General features: G+C 45.1%; 3 protein-coding genes across 10 annotated transcripts in view; 2 read left to right on the forward strand and 1 right to left on the reverse strand.

The window, feature by feature from the left end:
- The window catches only part of chd3 (chromodomain helicase DNA binding protein 3), a 34,762-nt gene extending 25,151 nt beyond the window's left edge, over window positions 1-9,611 (forward strand). For all 8 annotated transcript variants that reach the window (XM_053416108.1, XM_053416111.1, XM_053416113.1 and 5 more), the window contains exon 40: window positions 8,831-9,611. In XM_053416108.1, coding sequence (XP_053272083.1) covers window positions 8,831-8,934 — 104 coding nt within the window. In that variant the 3' untranslated portion in view covers window positions 8,935-9,611. The remainder of the gene's footprint in view (window positions 1-8,830) is intronic.
- Window positions 9,612-12,509: 2,898 nt separating this feature from the next.
- Window positions 12,510-20,599, reverse strand: tnfsf12 (TNF superfamily member 12). The gene is made up of 6 exons (XM_053416172.1): window positions 19,800-20,599; window positions 18,317-18,398; window positions 16,588-16,644; window positions 16,409-16,432; window positions 16,170-16,297; window positions 12,510-15,225 (listed from the first exon to the last, which is right to left on the reverse strand). The coding sequence occupies exons 1-6, from the start codon at window positions 19,971-19,973 to the stop codon at window positions 14,950-14,952; spliced, it is 741 nt and encodes a 246-aa protein (XP_053272147.1). The 5' UTR covers window positions 19,974-20,599; the 3' UTR covers window positions 12,510-14,949.
- Window positions 16,307-20,773, forward strand: part of rbpjb (recombination signal binding protein for immunoglobulin kappa J region b) — a 103,571-nt gene continuing 99,104 nt past the window's right edge. Inside the window, exon 1 of the mRNA XM_053416170.1 lies at window positions 16,307-16,314. The gene's annotated coding sequence lies outside the window, so the exon portion shown is untranslated. The remainder of the gene's footprint in view (window positions 16,315-20,773) is intronic.

Here is a 20,773-nt window from a genome sequence, read left to right on the forward strand (position 1 = left end):
CAAGATTTTAATTTGTGTTTTTACATCATGTTCCTTATACTGTACAGTGCTGCAGCTCTTCTTTTCAGCCTCTGTCTGAGTTATTAGTTCCTATAAAGCCAAGTCTGCTCTGATTGGCCAGCTGGCCGTGTGGGGCATTGTGATGTCACACTGATGAGGAAGTATCCACCTGACGAATGACAAGGTGTTTCAGGAAGTTCTGTTTGTTCTGTGGAGGAGAGGAGCTCCCTTTACCACAGACTTTGTTGTTAGAAGTGAGTTGATTAGGAGGTTCTGCAGATGGTTATAGGAGGCCTAGTAGTCATTAAGAAGGTTCGAGGGGGTCTTGAGGAGGTTCTGCTGGACATTAAGGAGCTTATCAAGGTACTTCACAAAGTCCTATTGGTCCCAGGAGATTTCTAAAGGGTTTTTCAGGGATTTTAAGGGTCCTCAAAGTTGGTAAACGCCTCCAATAGAGTTCAATACACTTGGAAGAACTTATCGAACCCGAACCCTTGAACTCCTGTCTGATAAAGAGCAGTGAAGATGTTCGAGAGGAGAAGAGATTAAGCCCAGGAAAGTTTATTTTACAATTGGCTAAGTCTTTGAGTTCACTCTAGGATAGAGAGCAGCGGTTGCATTTACTATCTCCTAATGGAAGCGTGTGGAGTTTTACTGAAAGCTACTGGGTCGTCCTTCCGCTCTTATGCTTCCTTTACCATCCATGGGCTTTACTGGCATCATAAACTTTGTATGAGAAAACACAAGCAGCCCCGACTGACCAATTACAGTCCCTGTGGTGTGTCTGTTGCTGTACTTTTTGCAGCCGGCTGCACATGAGCTGCAGCTGAGCTCCAGAGGCTCCACGACACCCTGACAGACGAGCACAAATTGGGCTCCAGAGGTCTGGGTTTATTACTTGGAAACTTTCACTGATGATGGGCAAAACCCATCCAAAAATATTTCTCTGATTCGAAGATATCATCTGAGGAATTCCATCTTTATAAGGTTATGTTGTTGCGGAAAAACATTTGGCGAAAGAAAACGAGAATCGCAGACGGTGGGAACTTTAGTGATCAAGCGCAGCGTCAATTTAACTATAACATTTCAATGTAATCTTTAAATATGCGGAGTAAAGAACTCTTTGATTGCTTCTAAAGCAGCAGCATTTAAACACTTTGACTGGACACTTTATCTCCCCGAGCAGCTTAAGTTGTGAAACCTTCAGAATCCAGAAAGGAGTCAATATTGGAGAAAAACATCTGTAGCGGAGTTTCAGATGTGGCTGCCAGATAAACACCTGAAATAGACATTACCGAAATCAAACACAAACGTGCTGCTCTGCTATATTAAGGCATTTTCATCTCTCAACATGTCCGACCTCAAAACCTCAATGCTTAGCTCAGGAGTAATGACACATTGTGCAACAATAAAAGCACAGTTTATCAGACCTGCCCGAGGAGTGTTTTCTTTCTTTTTTGAGCGTGTGTATTTTCTCTTGTGTTGTGTTTTGGCGCTCATTACTTATTGAGTTTAAAAGGCTTAGAATTAAAACCACAAACCCCCCCCCACCCCCCCAAAAGAAGCAAAATAATTTCTTTCTCTTGTTGGCCTCTTGTCCGATCCCCTCGCCTGCAGTCTGTCAGTGCGCTCAGGCAGTTTGTGAATTTATTTGCTCATAATTAAGTTTGGTAACAACATATGCTCACCAGACGCATTCTCCGCGCTGCATGTGCGTTCGTGTTCGGAGATGTTTAGATAGCTGCGATGTGGCGGAGATAACTGGTAGAACCTGATATGCCCCAATAGCTTTGCCCTTAAAAAACCACAACAGCCAGCTCCCTCAGCGCGGTGCCTGCCTCTCACTCAGAGTATCTTGATTTATGTAATTGTAGACCGAGACATCTGTCAAAGCCATTGCGTTTTAGAGAGCCAGAGCCTATCTCTGAAAATGTCATTATGCTCACAGCCTGTCTGAGTCGGGCCGTGCCAAGAAAACATTCGGACTTTGTACCAAGGTATTTTGAGAGGGACAGAAACCACAGAAGGAGTTTAGTTGTGTAAATGTTGTGTTGCGACTTGTGAAGCGGCGGAGGGCTAAGCCGAGCGCTGGGCCGGTCAGAAATAGTCACGCGCGAGTTGTGTCGCTCCGTGGGTTGTTCTGCTCGGGGGGGCCTCGTGGCGAGCGGCTGAGGCCGAGCGGCCGGGCTGCCTCTGAACATCCTGAACCTCTGGCAGGGCACAGGCACGCAGCAAATGAGGCCGCGTTTGTGGTCTTGATTGGGGTTCCGCTGCTTCCTGACCTCTTTTAGATTCAGCCAGAGAGGAGGGGGAAGAAAGTGAGCAGAAGAAACGCACGGAGTTAAAACAACACAGTCCTCTGATTTTGTGACCTCGTAGCTTCACTCCATTAATGACAACTCTCCTGAGAAAAGCTCCCTCACTTATGTACACAAAACATGTCCAAAAATATGCACGTCTGCCCTGCATGGCACTTTAACTAGGCACCCACTTCTTTAGCTGCACTCTGTGAACCCTGCTCCAAGTCACTGTGATGCAGCAAATGCAATGTTCTGTGTTGTCTCACACGTGGCTGTGTCTCTGCATTTGCTTAATATGTTGAATCACATTTTGGAAAACCCTGTTTCAGCCGTCAGTGCCTCCTTGAGGAAGCTGCTCATCTCAGAGGAGTCCATTCTAGACAAAACATCTTTTATTGGTTTAGAAATTAGAGCGATGGAGTGGAGCCCTCGTGTCTGCAAGCACCTGCCCTGCTGAAGTGTCCTTGAGCAGGACACCGAACTCCCGCCAGCTCCAGTAGCTCCCTGCCCTCTCTGACCTTTGACCTCTCTGCAGAGGCGGGTGGCAGACAAACAGAGAATCCCCTACGGGGACCAGTAAAGTGTCACATTATCCTGCTCCCCTGCTCCGACTCTCCACTACAGTCTGCCGCTTGTCTGCCCCCACAGAAGCCGCCGCCGCTGCTGGGGCCACCGGGGGAGCTGCTGGGGGAGCCGCCGGAGGGCCAACCGCTGCCAGCGTTTGCCAGAAGACGAAAGAGCACGATGTGGTGCAGCGGCAGCGAGTGGTGGACCTCTGGAAGGACGGCAAGTCAGAAGGGGCCATCGGGCAGGAGCTGAGGATGCCCAAGTCCACGGTGCACAGCATCATCGTCAAGTACCGGCTCAGCAACACGGTGGAAAACCTGCCGCGCAACGGCCGACCAAAGAAACCCTGAGGTTAAACTGAGAGACTCGACATTGGGGGAGAAGGAAAGAAAGGACATTTGGATTTACGAATCCTGGAACGTAGCGAAAAAGAGACAGTGGAAGCGGGAAAAGAGGAGATGAAAAACCTGAATGCACGAGGAGGACAAGGACAAGGCACCTTAACTCTGCTGGAATGTGAGGGATATAAAGGGAGAAGCAAAAAGCTTGCTGGGTAGATTGAGTGAGTACGAAAGAAAGCAAAAAGGACAGGACATGAAAAGTGAAAAGAAGTACTGGCACTATGGTCCACAAAATAAAACAAGCAATCAACCACAGAGGGAGACGGAGGGGGAGAGAGAGAGAGAGAGAGAGAGAGAGAGAGGTCCAAAATACCAAGGGAGAGGTGAAAAGCTGGCCCTGAGATCAAGCACTAATGATGCGTGGGAGGAAAATGAGTCAGAGAGAAAGAAAAGAGGAAAGATGACCTGTCTGGAACAAACAAATCCTCAAGCAAGTCGCTGCTGACAAAAAAAAAAGGCCCCCAAAGAATCTGACTTCAGGAGAAAATATGTCTGGACTGAAGGAGGAATGGAAAAAAAAAGAAAACAGACGGTATGTTAATGCAATCACAGGATTTCAAGAATTCAAATATGACGGTGGAATTGAAGAAAAGTGCAACAAAGGAAAGAGGATTTTTTTATTTATTTTTTTATATATTATTCTGCCTCAGACAGATTTTCTTTTTTCTGTTTCTCCCTCCTCGCCGAAAGAAAGAAAAAAGATTTCCCCCTGGATCAATTCTTCATCCGCCGGCTGACTGAACAAGCCTGCCCCGCTCGCTCTGACCCCGTCCTCCCTCATTCTTCCACAGTCCTCCACTCCTCCGTCTCTTTCTCAGTCTCTCTCTCTCTCTCTCACACACACACAACACACTCTAGACCTCACACACAACCTGAAAACCTGCAAAGAAGTTAATACGTCTGCCGAGTTTGTGCAGATGAGATCCAGACTTGAAATAGAAGAAAAAAAAAAAAGGGACGAGCTGGACTTATCTTGCAAAAACAAAAAAAAGGACAGAACTGAAAGAAGAAAAATATAAATGTCTAAGTATAAAACTCTATTTCCCATGGACTCTGTTGCCCTCGCATTCCTCAGTCCAACCAAGCGTATCAGCAAGAAGCATAGAAGTTGAGAAACTGAGACGCTGCCTTCGACCAACAACCAGTAGCAAAGTTACTCCGACCCAGTCTGACGGGTCTGCTATTGACATATGTACTGTATTAGCAAAAAAGTTTATTTACTATTGCACCTTTTTGTTTTCGGAGGGGGTCACCCAAAGGGGAATATCACTCAAGTGAAGTATTTACATTTCCTGTTTTAAAGCCTCATCACAGGGAAAAGGGAAGGAAAAAAAACAAACGACTGTATTTATGAGCAGCTCTTCCCCAAAGCCGAAGACTGTAATCTGTCACCGGCAGAAAGAGGGAGACTCACTTTGAAGCCCGAAGAGACGTTTCTGTTCCTCGAGCTTCTTTATTGTGACAGTGTGATGGATTCCACGCTGGAAAATGTCCCCTGATCCCAGGGAAAATAAAACACTCTGGACTCTGTCATCGTTTTTCCAGCTGAGTGTGTTTGTGTGTGTGTGTGGAAGTTGTGCGTGCATGTGTGTATGTGTGTGCAGTAGAGCTGTACATCAGGGTGACATCTCAGAGTGGGGAAGCAGGACAAACTCTTTGGAAAGAGGAGACATGAACAATCAGTTACACAGTCCAGACTTTTCCAGGACTTACTTACTGTTTGAGTATTTTTAAGCTAAAATTGAGTGGTATTTCCCGTTCAGCTTGAAGAACATTGAGACCAGAGAAGTGTGGCAGTGATGTGGCCTGCAATGAGAATACACTGTGTGTGTCTCTGTGTGTGTGTCAATTGAGGAATGCTGAGTGTGTTTGGGCGCAGGGTAGCACTTCCATTTTTATTAAAACCAGGGACCATTTAGAATTTTCCATATCAGTACCAATACTATACTTAGTTTTGTTCATATGAATTCCAAATACTCTTGAGTTGCATTACTTCGCTGAAAATAAATGTTTTTATACAAACTTTTAATTTTTTTATCTCACAAGAATTCTCAAATGCATCAGTGTTTAATTCTGTCTCAAAACAAAGTAGGCAAAAGCTATTTCGGGCAAGAATTTGACTCAGACCACTTAGAAGAGCTCATGCATCCGCCAGTAACTTCAATCAAGCTGCTCCAAACTACACACATTCACAGATATGAGTCTTGTTAATATGCTTGATTTATTATTTCATCAAGATCCTTTAATTATTCACTGGGAAATCTGTGAAAATGATATTGAATCAGTATTTAATGGTAACAATCAATAAAATGACTATTCTCGCTCGTGCTGACTTACCCACAGAATTATGACTCAACAGTCCAGTTTACCTCGAAGCGTTTTAGCATTTTTTAGCTCCTTGTTTTGGTTCTAAGACTCCAAACTTTAGTTTCAGTCTCGCTCGTCTCTTCCACCTTGTTATAAGCTGCAGGCAGCTGTTTTCAGAAAGTACCTGTCTAACAAAGTAAGGAACTATCCGGAGCCATTAGCAGGTGAAGCTCCAGATATAACTACCTCCAGGGGTCGGTGGAGACCACAAACTGAGCTAAAAGGAGAGAAACTGACTGAACACACAAGTCAAAATCCATTTTTGTGTTGTACTGTGATTGCTTGGTGTGTAAATGGGAAGTTGTTGACCAACATATGAGCCAGTTCCGTTTTCTCAGTGAATAATATGTGAATGTCCCACCTGCACGTGATCGAAAATCAGGTAAACCGGTTCAAATCAGCAGATAACAGGATAGTTTTAGGTACTTGTTCATTTTAATAGATTTCTGTCTGTACTTACAACGTGTGTTACCCAGTGTTTAAAGACTACACAACACATGTATGCTTGAAAGATGTTGTAGGTCCTGAGCGGGTTGACGGCTCGGAGACATGAGGTTGTCGCTGATGAAGCGTTTTGGCACCGGTACACTCGCGTAAAAGCTTTTCACAATGAAGAAATGCTGCATCTCCTGCCAAGATGGCAGCTCGCACTTCTATCAGATAGAAGTCAGGACCTACAGGGGAGAGACTCGCATGTCGGCCAGGAATGATTTTTTATTGTTTTTCTGGACTTTATCTTCCAGTGAAAGAATAAAGACGGTTGGAGTTTTAAGGAGTTCCTAGAGATGCTGTGTTTCCATGTGCGGGATGTGACTAAAAATAAATCATGCCAGGGAGAAGCGTATGAAGAAGGATGAGGAGAACAGAGGGGAGGGTTCGCTCCATGAGTTTTGGAGCAGCGTGAATCTGTTATCTGGTCTAATACAGAACAAGTGCTCCTTTGAATTCCTTCTCTTAGCGGCTTCTTCACCTTATTTGCCTCTTTGGTTAGAGCCTGACTGAAACTGGGAGGGTTTACTGGGGCCGATACTAAAGCTGATATTCAAGGTTAAAAATAAGTTGCAGTGAACTGGATGTGCATGTGACTGCTTCACAATAAAAAGCCATCCTCTGTTTCGCTAATTCAGTGCTTTTAATGTGAAGGAGCAGTAAAAGCAATGCAAGGTTACAGTTATGGTTATAGACATAACAAAGTTCATAAAGATGAGCGACTTGACAGCTGCTCAAACGTGAAGCCAAAGCATCTGGATTACCCTCTAGTGGCTGACTGCGGTATTTGGTCGTAAACCTCATCTCATCCATGTTAGCAGATGGAACACGGACCAGATAAAGGTCCATAAATCCTTGATTTAATCTAATAACGTGGCTCCGTCCCCTGATTGGCTCCAAATGCCCAAAATGGCGGTGTTTGTATATTTTGGCTTCATTTCTGGATAATGGGAGGAAGTGGAGACACGTCATCCATCGTTGAAGTGAGTGGACAGCAGCGGAACTACACCACTATTAATAAATGATTACAGGAAATTCTAGTATATACACATCAAATGTTTATTTGTGGAATTTCATTCAATTGAAATATACACAAATTTGATAAAATCTGTGATAAACAAATTGGCTTTGATCTCTTTCATCTTTAATTGATGACGTGTGCGTGACATGTGTACCTGTCAGCGCTCTCTGGTGGACAAACGATACAGTGGTGACACACGACCTCACACTAAATGTGCTGCAGCTTCCTGTTATTACACACTGGGCCTCACTCGTCTGTCAGCTTTTATTCCTCAGCTCCTTTTCTTTCCAGAGCCGTTAAACCCGTCTTCCACTCGTTTTATCGTCTTTCTCTCGTCCACGTCTCAATCTGCTGCACCTTTCATTTTTTCTTCTTCTCTCGCTCTTTCACCGAGTTTTCACCTTGATTTTGTTTAGCCTCTTATCAGATTTTGTCTACCCCCCCTCACCCCTTCCAAACACACACATACAAACTTACTGACTCTGTGTCCTCTCTCTCTCTTTCTCTCTCTCTCTCTCTCTCTCTCTCTCTCAGCATCCCCTCTGTTGGCCTCCACTGGCAAAATGCCACACGTTTTCCCATAAATGGTCCCCCCGCTGGGTCCAGACACACGCACACACACACACATACACACACAGACACACACACACAGGGCTGCAGCAGGCCCACCAGCCCAAACGTCCTGGGCTCAATCCGCTCCTTATCACTTCTTTCATCTGCACGGTGGTGTTATGACAGTTTATCTCTCCCTGTGGCGCGGGTGAGAGAAGTGCGCTGTTCGTCTATTCCTGGCTTTGTTTTGAAAGGAGCGCTAAACTTGCCATTCCACTCCCCGAGCAGATTTATGATAGCGCACAAGATGTGGGGCGCACAGATCCCTGAGCTGGCCCGATGCTGCAGGAGAATCATTTCCATGCGTGTGTGTGTGTTTGTGGTACCTGTGTGTGTGTCTGTGTGTGTGTGTGTGTGAGGGTTTATTCTCTTTGCCAGCCACACCTCTGCCAGGTTAACAGTTATATGCATTCTGGGATTTAATCATCCTTGTAAACATAATACTGTAAATGTAAAAACAAATATTGATGTACTGTTTGTCCATTAAAAAGATAATTGAAGTGTTTTAGAGCATCCTGGACTCGATTGGTTTAATAGTGGGGAAAACGATGCATACATTTCTTTATAATGAACGTATAATCTAAAAAAGAATCCGTCCTTGAGTTATCATTTTAAAAACAGTTGCAAATATGAATATTATTGACAAGCGCTTCATCAGCTTGGAGATTTTTTGAGTCTCTCTCATTTCCGACAAACAATATTTCTTTATTTTTGCGAACGATGATTTCTTGTCAAATCTGCTTTGACAGCTCCACCGCACAATGTCCCTGTTCTTAGTTTCTCTAATGAAAAAAACATTTTGGAAGTGATTTTTCAGGCCCATCGTTTGACCACAAAACTGAAAAACTCAGACTCTTTCCGCCTTAAAAAACAAACAAGATTTGAATTATTATTCCAGGTCCTGCTGTGATTTGGAGAATCCGTGCTCTAGCTGTCATTCGTTGAAGAACACGTTTTCCAACAAGTTGTGTTTGTCACGTTCTCATTTTCTCTTCTGACAAGTTCCATGTTGAACCTGCTGAACTGAACTCTCTTCTCTCTCTCTCTCCACCCCCCCCCCCCCCCCCCCCCAGTGCTGAACGGGCCTCCCATGCCTGTGAAGAAGGAGCGAGAAGCCGAGATGTTAGTCAACCGACGGGAGCAGCGCAGCGGAGAGGTCATCTGCATCGACGACTAGACTACACAAACAGACACACAAACACACACACACACCCACACTCACTGAAACCCATCTGCTGCAAATGAATCTTCAATTTCTCTCCAAGAAAGTGGAGTCTCAGCGGTACACGCTCCTCAGCCGGCACCGGTGAACCATCCAGTATTAAAACAAACCGACTGACTGAGGGTGAACTTACTGACCCGCTCTTGATTGTAGTCGCTTCATTTGACAACACACACTCCTACACACAAACACAGACACACACAAGAGTCTTCTAAGACTTCCCCTCGCTCCATGTGTAACTAAAATAAGCCCACACACCTACAGTGCATACAGTCCATGTAGACTCATAAGATTCTTATGACCTTCTTTGTCTGCCTCAAACCATTATACTCCTCATAACCGGCCTCCTCACACTGGCCTCCTCCTCCTCCTCCTCTAGGGATGCCTCTACCCTCACCTCCACACAAACACACTCTAACACACACACTCACACACACACAACGCACCTCAATCCTGAACCCTTTAGATCTCTCGGTAGACCAAGTAACCTTCCTCCTGCTCCCCTGCTCCTTGAAACCCTCGACAGGAAGCTGCATGTGAAACTAAAAACATTTTCGACCACCACACTCCATCCCCTGAAGCATGCTCTAATCACAATAACGCTGTCTCGTGGAAAAGAGGGGTGGGGGGGGGGAGAAAAAAAGTAAAATCTGTATCAAGCCGTGCCTCAAGTCGTTTCAATACTGTTTCTAATTCTCAGAAAGAGGCTGAAACCCCTGATTTCTCAGCGCGAGCGGCTCCAGCGGTTTTTTCTCTTTGGCCTTTTTTTGGTTTCCTGTTTTGCTTTTTGTTTTCCCGATGGTACATGTTTAGTATAATACACACGCAGCGAGGTATGATAATGAAATCAATATAAAAACTATATTCAGGACTCGTTCGACCACGTCAGCGCATTCGCCGCCATCCCATCCCGCCCCCCCGCTGGGTTCGAGTTCATGTTCTTTGAGGTATTTTTTTGCCAAGAAAAAAAAAGAGCGTTATTTTGCAGAAACCCCATGAATGTTTATAACCTCTCATAAACAAGTCAGTGTTATTAAATCCTATCGATCACCCTCCACACTCCTCCTGACTCCCCCCTCCTTCTCCCCCTCCCCCCCCCCATTTCTCCCCTCTCTCAATTTTGTATTTCTTTTTCCAAGTTTCTATTTCTTTCCACCAAAAAAAACCCTGTGATATACTTTGCATATTTAAACAGCTCATCCGTGTTCTCTTGTGTTTTTACTCTCGCGAGTTATGAGTATTTGTTGTCGTCGCTGTTGTTCTTGCTGTTGCTATTTGAGAAAGAGCTTCTACCAAAAGAGACATTTTTTTGTAACAAACAATGGAAAAACGATTCGGGAGCGTGCGACACGCGATGCACCTCTCTGCCATGTTTGTCCTATAATTACAGGCGAATGGAAACGAAGAAGTTGAGCGAACTTCAGACGTAGATGCGTATATTACAGGAGAACAGATTTTTCTTGCTTACATTCTAGATTTGGGGCTTGCAAATGACATATACATATATAGAGAGTAGGACATATGTTACCCTAAATGCTTCTATGGGCAAAAACGAAAAGTTTATCTAACCCCAATATTAAAAATGAAAATCATGGGTTTTATCTTGAAAATTAGAGGCTGGAAATCCATTTTATACACTGCATTAAAAAGCGCCTTAATAAACACAGCTGAACAATTGTAAAATGGATTGAGAACCTGATGTCATCCTGTAACATCCCAGTCTGCTTTAAGTTAGAAATGAAAACAATTAACTAAGAGTTAATTTATCCCTTAAACCCAGGACCTTTTAACCTGATCAGTCCAGGAGTTAGTCAGAGTCCATTTCCAATTCTTGTTGCGTACAAACATTTTTGCAACCCCCAACAAATCAAGCACTTAGTTCTTTTTATTTTCCTCCTCTTTTTACTTTGTCCTCTTTGCAGGTTTTTACGTGTTTATTTCTGGGTATTTTGTGCAACTGTGGAAGTCGTGGTGCCGATCAGACGATGAGTGGCAATGCAAACACGTCAATGATGATGGTTCTCCTCTTTTTTTTCTGTCTTTATTTTTGTTTTTAATAAAACTGAACGAAACTATTATAAAGAAGTTGTTGGCATGTGGATTTATTCAAGATGAGACGTGTCAGCGATGCAACTTTAGCTTTACTACTCTGAAATATCTCAAACTAGCTGACGGATAAACGTGAAGTTTTCAAATATAAGAAACAACAGGACATTGGTTGGTTTTTGTGGTAAAAGGATCAAAATAAAAGTCTTTAAATCTGATAATTTAAATTTATCGGAAATATCACTCCGAAGTTTGCAGAGTATTGGCTAACGTTAGCCACTCTATGCTAAATACTGTACTAGTGCGACAAAACCACATAGTGCAGTGCATTAAGCAACAAGGGATTTGAATGCTGATGAATTTAACTTAAACATTTTTTAAGAGCATTATTTAATTCTTTCTAAAGTTGCCGTCTTACTTTGAAAAAGTCATATTTTTACTCATAACATTAATTTATTATGTCCTTATTGTAACTTCTCATTGCACTGACCTTTTATGACAGTTGAACTGAAACCCCAAAAATAAAGGAAATGCAGACTGAGCTATAAACAACTTTCAGGACTTCACTTTACTACAGAAAGGATCAAATCAGAATGTTCTCTGTCCCGTTTCCTGTGGATCTCAGCGTTATTTGAAAGGTTAAAACTCGTAATTTAAATGATTCCGATCCCTTGTCAAAATAAAAACCACCTGTAGATTTAAAAGGGCTGTAAGATTTAATGTTTGTTAAGCTCAGTTTCATTCAAAGTGGCGTTGGGCCAAGAGGTTTTACTCCCAACCAGTGAAATTGATCATTTACCAAGACGAGGTTTTCCAGGTCGTGAGAAACCAGTGTTTGCTCTTTTTTTTAGATAAATGAAGGTAATAAAGTTCACGTCTGACTAAAGCAAGAGAACAGTGGATGAGTAGAAGTCTGGACTGATGACTGCTTGTTGCCTGTAGACTCGGGAGGAGCTGCTGGTGGGCGGCTGTGACAACACTCTGATTCACCGGCTCCTCATTCGGTCATGATGAGAGCAGATTGATTCCCCTCAGTTCCCCGTTAACTCATCTTTATGATTCAAAGGGCAAGAAGAGAACCGGCAACTCCCAATTAGTCAGTCTAGATCAAGTACAGGGCGACTCTGAGGTAAACGCTAAAGAATCACTTGTGTTTCAGATTGTGATGGACGGACGCATTTCAAGGTCAAACGCAGCCTCCGAAGGTCACAGCCCCCGAGTTAAGACTCTGAGCAGCTGCTTAGTGTTAAGAACAATGTGAGGAAAGAGAAATTAAAGTGTCATTTATCTGTTGGTTCATTAAAACAAACAATAACCTTGATCAGTGCATCTTTAATCGTCTGATCTGATCTGATTATCCCCGTCCGGCCCAGACGTCCGACCACACGGTGATAACTTCCATTCTCTGCTCTTCACCCGTCAAGGCTCATTTTTCACACCATTAAATAAAGTTAAAAAAAAGAAATGTAAAAAGTACAACTGTCCAAAAAACATAAAAATAAGTTTATTCAACATTTATGATGAGTGACTTGAGAAGAAATAATAAAAAATAAATGTCCAGGCGCGGCATACATCATCTTTTTTTTTTTTTTTTTTTTTTTACAGAAAACTTCTTCACCAGACTTCGCAAGATTTTTCCGAGGTGGTAATAAACTTTGACATTTGGGGGTGTGTGGGGGTTGGAGGGCGGGGGGGGGATTGGGACAGGGAAGTGTGTGAGGGTGGTGGGGGAGGGACGAGGCATGTTTTTCCTCAAAGACTTTGAGCAATGTGGTTCAGGTTCAGATTCAGGAAGTGAAAATTTAGATGGCTGCTGGTGTGTGTCTGTGTGTGTGTGTGTGTGTGCAGAGGACACTCGGGATTCAGTGTGTGTGTGTGTGTCTGTGTGTGTGTGTTTGTGTGCAGTCTGATCGGTGCTGACAGGGAAATATGAGGTGCATGTGGTCGTACAAGTGGTGCGGGGGAGACACAAAAGGGAAGAGGAAAACGATGAGGAAATCAAACAGGATATATGTCTCATGTCGACACTTTTTCCATCTGAAAACATGAACGTTTGGCACCAATTAAAAAAAAAAAAAAGTAAAGTGCTGTGGAGAAACCAATGCGGCCCCGTCCACAAAAACTACTTATAAACAAGAGTGGGAGTCGAACCCGCGGCTGGAAATACACGCTGTTGGTGGTGCAGCGGGAAATATTACAGAACGAGGCAGAAAGGAAGGAGTTTGCATTTCAAAGAGAGAGATTCAGAAATAAACGAGTCGGAGAAACTATCTCAGACACAAACAGGAGAAAATGAGAACAAGTTGAAACGGAGAACTTTTGTGTTAAAGGTTTTGTCGTACAGTTGTGTTTTTGGTGTCGTACGACTCAGAATCTTTGGCTTTTAATAAGAAAATCAAGTTAAGGCACAATTGGGCGAAACAGTCTGCACGAAGTCAGGGGGGGTGAGGTTCCTACGACCTTCCGAGTGGAAGGGCAATGTGCTAAATGCTAATGTTAGCATGCTAGCACGCTGAAAGTTACAGTGTTAATTATATTCACCATCTGCTAACGTTTGGTTATTAGCACCTTTGGTACAACTAAGGCTACGTGTGAAGTGGCATCGTAATAAAGACGAATTTCCTACTAAACTGGTGAGTTTGCAATGTGACACGCAAAAACTAAACAATGCTAGCAGCTACCACGGCTAAGTACGTGTGCTGGGATGTGGCGATGCTAAATGCTAATGCCACCTGAGTAAAATGGCGAAGTTTAGCATCCACGAGAACGTTCGCGCTCCAATTTCAGTTTACATTGTAATTTGGATGTGAATCTTGTGAATTGTTTTAATACATAATTACTTTGTCGTTTTTTGCGACATTTTGACTTTAATGAACTTGAGAGAATAATATAATAGAAAGTCTTAACGATGCTACTTCTTTAATGAAAATCTCTTAAAGTTAATTGTCACTAAATCTCGAATGTGTCATTTCCTCCCCGATATTATTCCATGATTTCCTCTCAGTGTTATTAACGGTATGATTAACAGATGACGCACCTACAGGCAGGAAATGGTGTTTCGTTACCTCTAGCATAATAAAGTCAGAAAAGAGAGAGAGATATACTCAAAGCTGTACACTTCTATAACTTGTGCTCACTTCTCAAAAGTAAAGCCAAGTACACGACGTATAAAAATACCTTACAATCAAATTTGACCTCAGAAAAGGGCACAAATTCACAATCCACGTTATTTAAAATGTTCCACTTTCTTTTTGTCGAGTTGAAACGCACCCATGTAACACGTGTGTGACATATATACAAAGTATGTGAAGAGGCAACGTCACACTTAAAAAACCGCACATTGAATTGTAATGAGCATAAATCAGTATAAACAAGAACTGTTGGATTCACGCACACACACACTCTCTCTCTCTCTCTCTCTCTCTCTCTCTCACAGACACTCACAGACACACACCGTTTTGTATAAAATATGAACGACAACTCATTTGGCTTTAATAGCGTCGAGATCTGATGCTTGCAGATGTGCTCTCAGCTTCTTGAGGCAACCGGTGATATAAAAGTGAAAGGTGCATGCACAGCTTTACTGTCAGTCTTATAAAGACAGTGGAAGCACTATTTGTTACATGATACGGAGGCTAAGATGATGAACTTTTTTTTTTGTGAGTCCCTTTATGTACACAACAGCTTCCATCGCACGTGTTTCTCAGACATTCATCGAGGCCTCGTGTCCACTTTGGGTTTTGGTTGTGTAAAAATTTCCACAACATCGTCCCACAAAGGTCAGGCTTGTCTTTCAAACGAGCGTCTTTGAGGAGCGGCTGTAGAAGGATGGGATGCCCTCGGCTGCTTCTGACCACTTTGGAAGAAAAAGGAAAAAGATCCACACACAGAAACAAGTCACGTTGCAGTGAGATGAGTTTCCCATCAGTTGACTCTGAAGATGCTGAAGACGTGGGGCGAGGCAGAGGGGCTGCCCACGGTGTGCAGCCGGAAGGACGAGCCCGTGATGGCCTGCAGCTCGGTGCCCCGGTCCAGCCGCAGGAGGCCGGACACCTGGCACGACTTCACAAAGTGGAAGGAGTGCGGCCCGGCGGACGGGGTCGTGGCGTAGCCCTCGATGCACTGCAGCTTCTGAGGCTTGTGGCCGGTGGTCACCACGTCCAGCTTCACGTACGGAGTCTGCTGCTCGTTGAACAGCACCTGAGGATGAAGGGAGCAGAGGGAGACTATGAGGAGAATCAGCCACACTTTGGATTTTCTGCTCTGTCAGAAAACCAACCAGTGCTTCCAAGGTCCTGTTATCAGAACTCTGCTCTTTTTTCCCTTTTGGCTGCATTTCCTCCAGACCTCGACAAGACGGACGCCTGGCTACATGAAACGGCCCTAAACCTGATATTCACCTCTCTAAAAAACATGACACATACCAGTACACTCTGGGTTTATGCACATACCAGTGCAATCTGGTTTTGTACACATACCAGTACACTGCTTGGTCACAAGACTCAGAGTTATTCTCTCGAGTTGCAAAAATATGACAGAGATCTCTGTTTTTTTCATCACTTCACCTCAGGGAATATGGAAAACTAATTTAAGAGCAAAGCATTCCTTTTCAAACTTGGTAGTGTTGTTTGTGCCCTTGAAACTCCATGTAACTTTTAAAAGAAATGTCTTTTTACTGTTGTGCAAAGCTTAACCTGGACCTGAGAGTTATTTAAAAACATAATCTAGAAGCTGAGTTTCAGCATCAGGACCAAATACCACACTTTTATGATTTGGACTTTGATTTTCACAATAAATATATGGAATTATACAATTTAAAGATGCATTATTGTGTTTTTGGCCACTCGGGGGCAGCAGAACAACAAATGTTTGTCTCTATATAATGAATATAGGTCTAAGGGCGAAGATACTTGCTTTTCACGAGGACACATCATGGCTGTCGTGACGTGTCATCTCCGTGCGTCCCCGGAAAATAAAGCTGCATTTCCGCACGATGCAATACCAAGATGAATGATAGGGGGCAGTGTAGGGCCAGATATTTGCCGTCCTCACGATGTTGTTGGTTTAAAACCCTTAATAACCCCAAGCTAACCTCCTCCTGTGTTATTAAATTTTATGAACTACAACTCCCAGCACAACCTCACCTGGCAGAACAGGAAGTAGACGCCGGCCCTCTCCACCGTGAAGGTGCCCAGCTCCTTGTTGTACTTCACCGCTTTGCTCATATTCAACGTCCGCTCTTCCCAGCCCTTTATCACACCACCTTCTCCCACTGACACACACACACAGACACACACACACACACACACATCCAGGGTGATTAATCTCATGGACGGGAGCTTTTGCAGATTATCCTCCATCCTTCAGTTTTTACGACTCTTACCTTGCTGAGAGGAGACTTTGGTTACTGGTGGAAAGCAAAAGAGACATTGAAAAGAGTAAGAAAACGGGGGAAAGTCAATTAAGATTTTATGGGTTTGCAATTGTATAGGACTATAGGATTGAAACCACTTCAGCAGATGCTACATGAGAAGGCTACACGAGATCTGCCAAGCCACTTACTCTCGAAATGAGACGCTGCCTTCTTTCCATTTCCATTCCTCCCTCGAAGCGTCCCCCCTTTCGGAAGGCAGAGACAGACAGAATATGAGTTTTAATGGCAAAGAAAATAACGGCTGCGGCTTTTTTTTTTTTGATAAAACAATCATTCCCATCTGTATCTGTCTAATAACAGAGTGTGTTAATTTGCGGCCATTTAGTCTGAACCTGGCTCGTCCTAACGCGGCTAACAGATGGGCAAAGGATTTCCTTTCACGTGCCTCAATATATTTCCTCAAACTGTTATTTTCAGTCGGGAGCGTGTGCCTCCTTTATTTTTCTTTTTCCCCTGTGGGGGCTAATCTCAGTGCCAGCTGGTCGGCAGTCATCAAGAAAGTGCGGAGTGAGCGGAGAAGAGGAGCGATGAAGAAGTGCGAGTGCTGCCGGGGTCAGACAAAGACGAGATGGAGAAGGACGAGGGATTTTAAATGTTCTCGCTAAATAAGAGAAATGAAGTGCCGGATGAGGAGAGTGGAAAAGGTCCTTTGGCTCCTCTCTGACCCTCACAGAGGCGATTAAGAGTGAAGCAACAGTTATGGCCCCTGCTCAAATAAGTACAATAAATAAAACACAACAGTAAAAAAGGCCCGAGCTGAAGAACGCCTGCTCTTGTTACTCGCTAAAGGTTTATTTTAGCTTTTTTTTTTTTGCAGTCTGGAGGTATTTCAAACACAGATATAGTTTGAATACTGTGTGAACCGTGAAGTGCTTTCTGTGTGGAGCGGGGCCCCTGCCATCGGACAGGAATATTAAGTCCCTGCTAAAACAACTCGCAGGTGGGTGACCCTGTAGATTTAGGATTTGCTACGGGGCGAGCGTAGAGCCCTCAGGCCGGCCAGGTTCTCCTGACTGAGGCTGTCAGTCATCAGAGAGAACATAACGGCAGTGTCCCTCTGAAACGCTGCACCGCGGTGGTCAACTTTCCACAAACTGGAAAAAGCTGTTTTGGGCTTTTTTCTATTGATAGCCGTGGATTTCCGAACACTGTTTTAATGCATTTTGGAAGCACAGAATCAGATATCGCTTACAAAATGAAAAAGCTAATATCTGCAGGATATTAACATGGTTGTTTTGGCGAGGTCCGGTCGTTCTCTAAATGAATCCTTTTGTCCAAATCGTGGATATTCATCCCCCGGCTGCACCGGAGCACAGCGGAGGGTTCACTCTTGGACAAAATGTGAACAATCAAGCAGTCCCGTGATGGTGACGCAAGCCGGGGCTATAAATACAGCAATGATAGGTCATCAAATATCACCGCTTTCACAACAAATCATAGCTGTGTCAGTCGTGTGCTCAGGGGGGGGAAGAGAAAAAACCCAATTTCATTGCCCAAAAGCGTGCAACAAGGCCTCCGTCCCGCGCCAGCTGGGTTTCTGGGCTCCGAGGCCGCTCTGGTCAGACCTGTAATTTCTGGAGCAGTCATCCAGCTGCCTACTTTTTCCTGTGTCAACTTTTAGCAGCGGGTAGTGCCTGCGGCCCGCTAGGCCTGACCATAGTGGCATGTGGGCCGAGGCTGGCCCGCGTTTGTGTTAAATGTTCTTCCCAGAAAAACAACAAGAGTGCAGTTGGTAAGTATATTGTGTCTGTGGTGATTTGGACGGACTGGAAGGCACAGAACGTTTGCTGGTGGCACTGGAGGCAAGAAAAACCAGGCTCAGGACTGAGTTTCTGTTTTTTCTGATTTGCAATATACCGTCTCTCTTCACTCTCTGCCCCACCAGCAGCTCCCTCTTCTCCAGAATGAGCTGGACGATGGCCTTCCTCTGTGTATTCACCTGTTGAAAGAGAGCAAAAAGAAAACCACACTATTAACAAAACGTCCAATGAGTTTGTTATGACTGTTTTCTGGCACTCGTCCTACGCGGCCTCCTCCAGCCAGCCAGCCACATAAACAGTCTCATCTTTTCCAGGATCCTGCCCCTGCTGCCACGCTCGCTTCAGAATAGGTCTAACCACTTCCTGCGAGACGGCTTGCGACACCTAACGCGTGTTTTTAGTGCTTCACATTCCTCACATGTCTTTGCTCCCCAGTTTTTCATTAAGAAATTAGTTCTGTGGCAGAAGCAATGTTGGAAACGCTTGGCGCGGGGCTCCTCCGAGTGACCGAGGGAGGCCTATATAAAGTAAAAGGAGAAGTGGCTCGGGGAAAAGTGTGTTTTAAATTTACTGCTACTGTGGAAACGTCGGCAGCGAGTTGCTCTTCACTCTCCAGACGTTCACTCACTGGCTCTCATCAGGAGCTGGCGAACGGTCAAATGGACAGAACGTGGGGCCCCTTGGGAAACGCTCCAGCATCAACACTCCACGTGTCCACTTTTGGGGTGTTTGTGCATGTGTGTGTGTGGGAGAAGCTCATGCTTGTGTGTGTGTGTGCCTGTGTGTGTGTGCATGTCTGTCAAATATGATCCACAGCCAATCTGCTGTCCCCCTGATCTCAAATCCAGTGCAACCTGGGTTTGTAAGCACTGTGAACTCGAAACCAGAAGAATTTCCATCAGCTCCTTTTTGGCTGCTTCATTCGAAATAATTCACCTTGTGATGCAACCTCCGGCTGGAGCCTAACAAGAAGTTTAAAGAAGCTGCACTCTGCACGAGCCTGCACAGAGCTTTACTCTCATTCCTGTAAAATTCCAAACTGTGCTTCATACCCCGAGCCCGTGCATGAGAAGAGGCTCACGCTGGCTGCAGATGATTTACACTTGCCACACTTTTCAGGCCTGCAGCCACAGCAGCAGCCAGTTGGGTATAAAGCGCTCTCATGCCAAATAGCTGAGGCCTTTCCAGTAAATTGAGATAAAACTGGAGCACAACTGGCACCAGAGTAATTAATCTCTGGAGGCGGAGGAAGGAAGGGGGCGCGCGCGCACACACAACACAAGCACACCAACTTTGACTGGTCTTATTGGTAAGCAGTAAAAGTGCCAAGAAGAGGAATGGTGCAACACAATAGTGGAGTGGAGTTCGTGCACGGGAGGAGGAGGGGGAGGGGGGGGGGGTGTACTATTAGGGTTGAAGTGTGGACTTGCATTTTTTCCGTGCACCCCCCACGATGATTCCCGTAACCGCAGACACAGAAGAAGTTACATAACAAACACTTGATGGTGCGTAAGAGGAAAACAACAAATGTGCATGCCATTAACGGAAGAGGGTCGTGTTGTAAAAAATGTGACACGAACCTGCTCCAAGCGGTCCTGCAAGACCTTGAAGGACTGGGACAGGTCCCGCGTCTGTCGCCAGGTCCACGCCGTGAACAGCGCGCTGCACGCCGCCAGGGACAGCGCCACCAGGGCCAGAGACGCCCAGACGACCCGGAGCTTGCGCACTCGCCTCCTCTGCAGAATCCGATGCATCGTTGGCACAAGGGGCACCGCGCTGCTGCTACTCGCCGCCGCCGCAGACCACCACCCGAGATCCGCACTTCAGCTCCATTCCAGCGGAGCGCCGAGTGCCTCCGAACGCGCTCCTGTCCAAATGTCCATTCTGGGTTTTTTTTTTGGGGGGGGGGGGGGGGAAGACGCGCAGAAGTGGCACAGGCGGCGCGCAACTGCAAACGCCAGCTGCAGGAGAAGATGCGTTTTTAAATTCTTCCCCTCAGTGGGACTGATGAAGTGGGTTCAGAGCCACAGAAACACCCGATCCTTCCTCCACGCGCATCCGAGCCACCATCCTCCGAGTGCGTGCAGGCCGAACACTGTGCAACTCGCAGCGCACATCAACTGTTGCATCCTTCTCGCTGTGATTCGTTGACTCAGCGCTCTTGTCTTCGCCTTCAGCCAACGTGCTGGGGGGTCACTCCATTAGAGAGACTGACTGACTGACTGCTGCTGCTGCTGGTGCACGCGGGGGCAGTGCGCAGGGTTTTACGCACAGGCACGCACGCACACATTACGCACAGAGACTCGGAGGTGAACTCTGATGTTGTGATAGCAGCTGGCATCCGCAGTAAGAAAAACCAACGAGAACATCGACCACTTCCTCTGCGTCTCAGTTACTTTCATCAAGTCGCATTGCCTTTGAATATGTGCCATTCACGCGTGGAACATCTCCCTGAGTCACCACGCGGTGGCGCTGGTGTATAAGTGAATATCAACAGCCTGTGTGAGCCACTGTAGATTTTACTGTAAAATTATAAATTTAGTGTCAAATTGTT

This window comes from Pleuronectes platessa, chromosome 23 (assembly GCF_947347685.1).
Source record: "Pleuronectes platessa chromosome 23, fPlePla1.1, whole genome shotgun sequence".
Taxonomy (NCBI): Eukaryota; Metazoa; Chordata; class Actinopteri; order Pleuronectiformes; family Pleuronectidae; genus Pleuronectes; species Pleuronectes platessa.

Coding starts and splice junctions, on each gene's coding strand:
- tnfsf12 (XM_053416172.1), bottom strand. CDS start 19,973: ATGCATCGGATTCTGCAGAGGAGGCGAGTGCGCAAGCTCCGGGTCGTC. Junction 18,399..19,799: donor TGCAGGACCGCTTGGAGCAG/GTTCGTGTCACA, acceptor CTCTTTCAACAG/GTGAATACACAGAGGAAGGC. Junction 16,298..16,408: donor CAAAGTCTCCTCTCAGCAAG/GTAAGAGTCGTA, acceptor TGTGTGTGTCAG/TGGGAGAAGGTGGTGTGATA.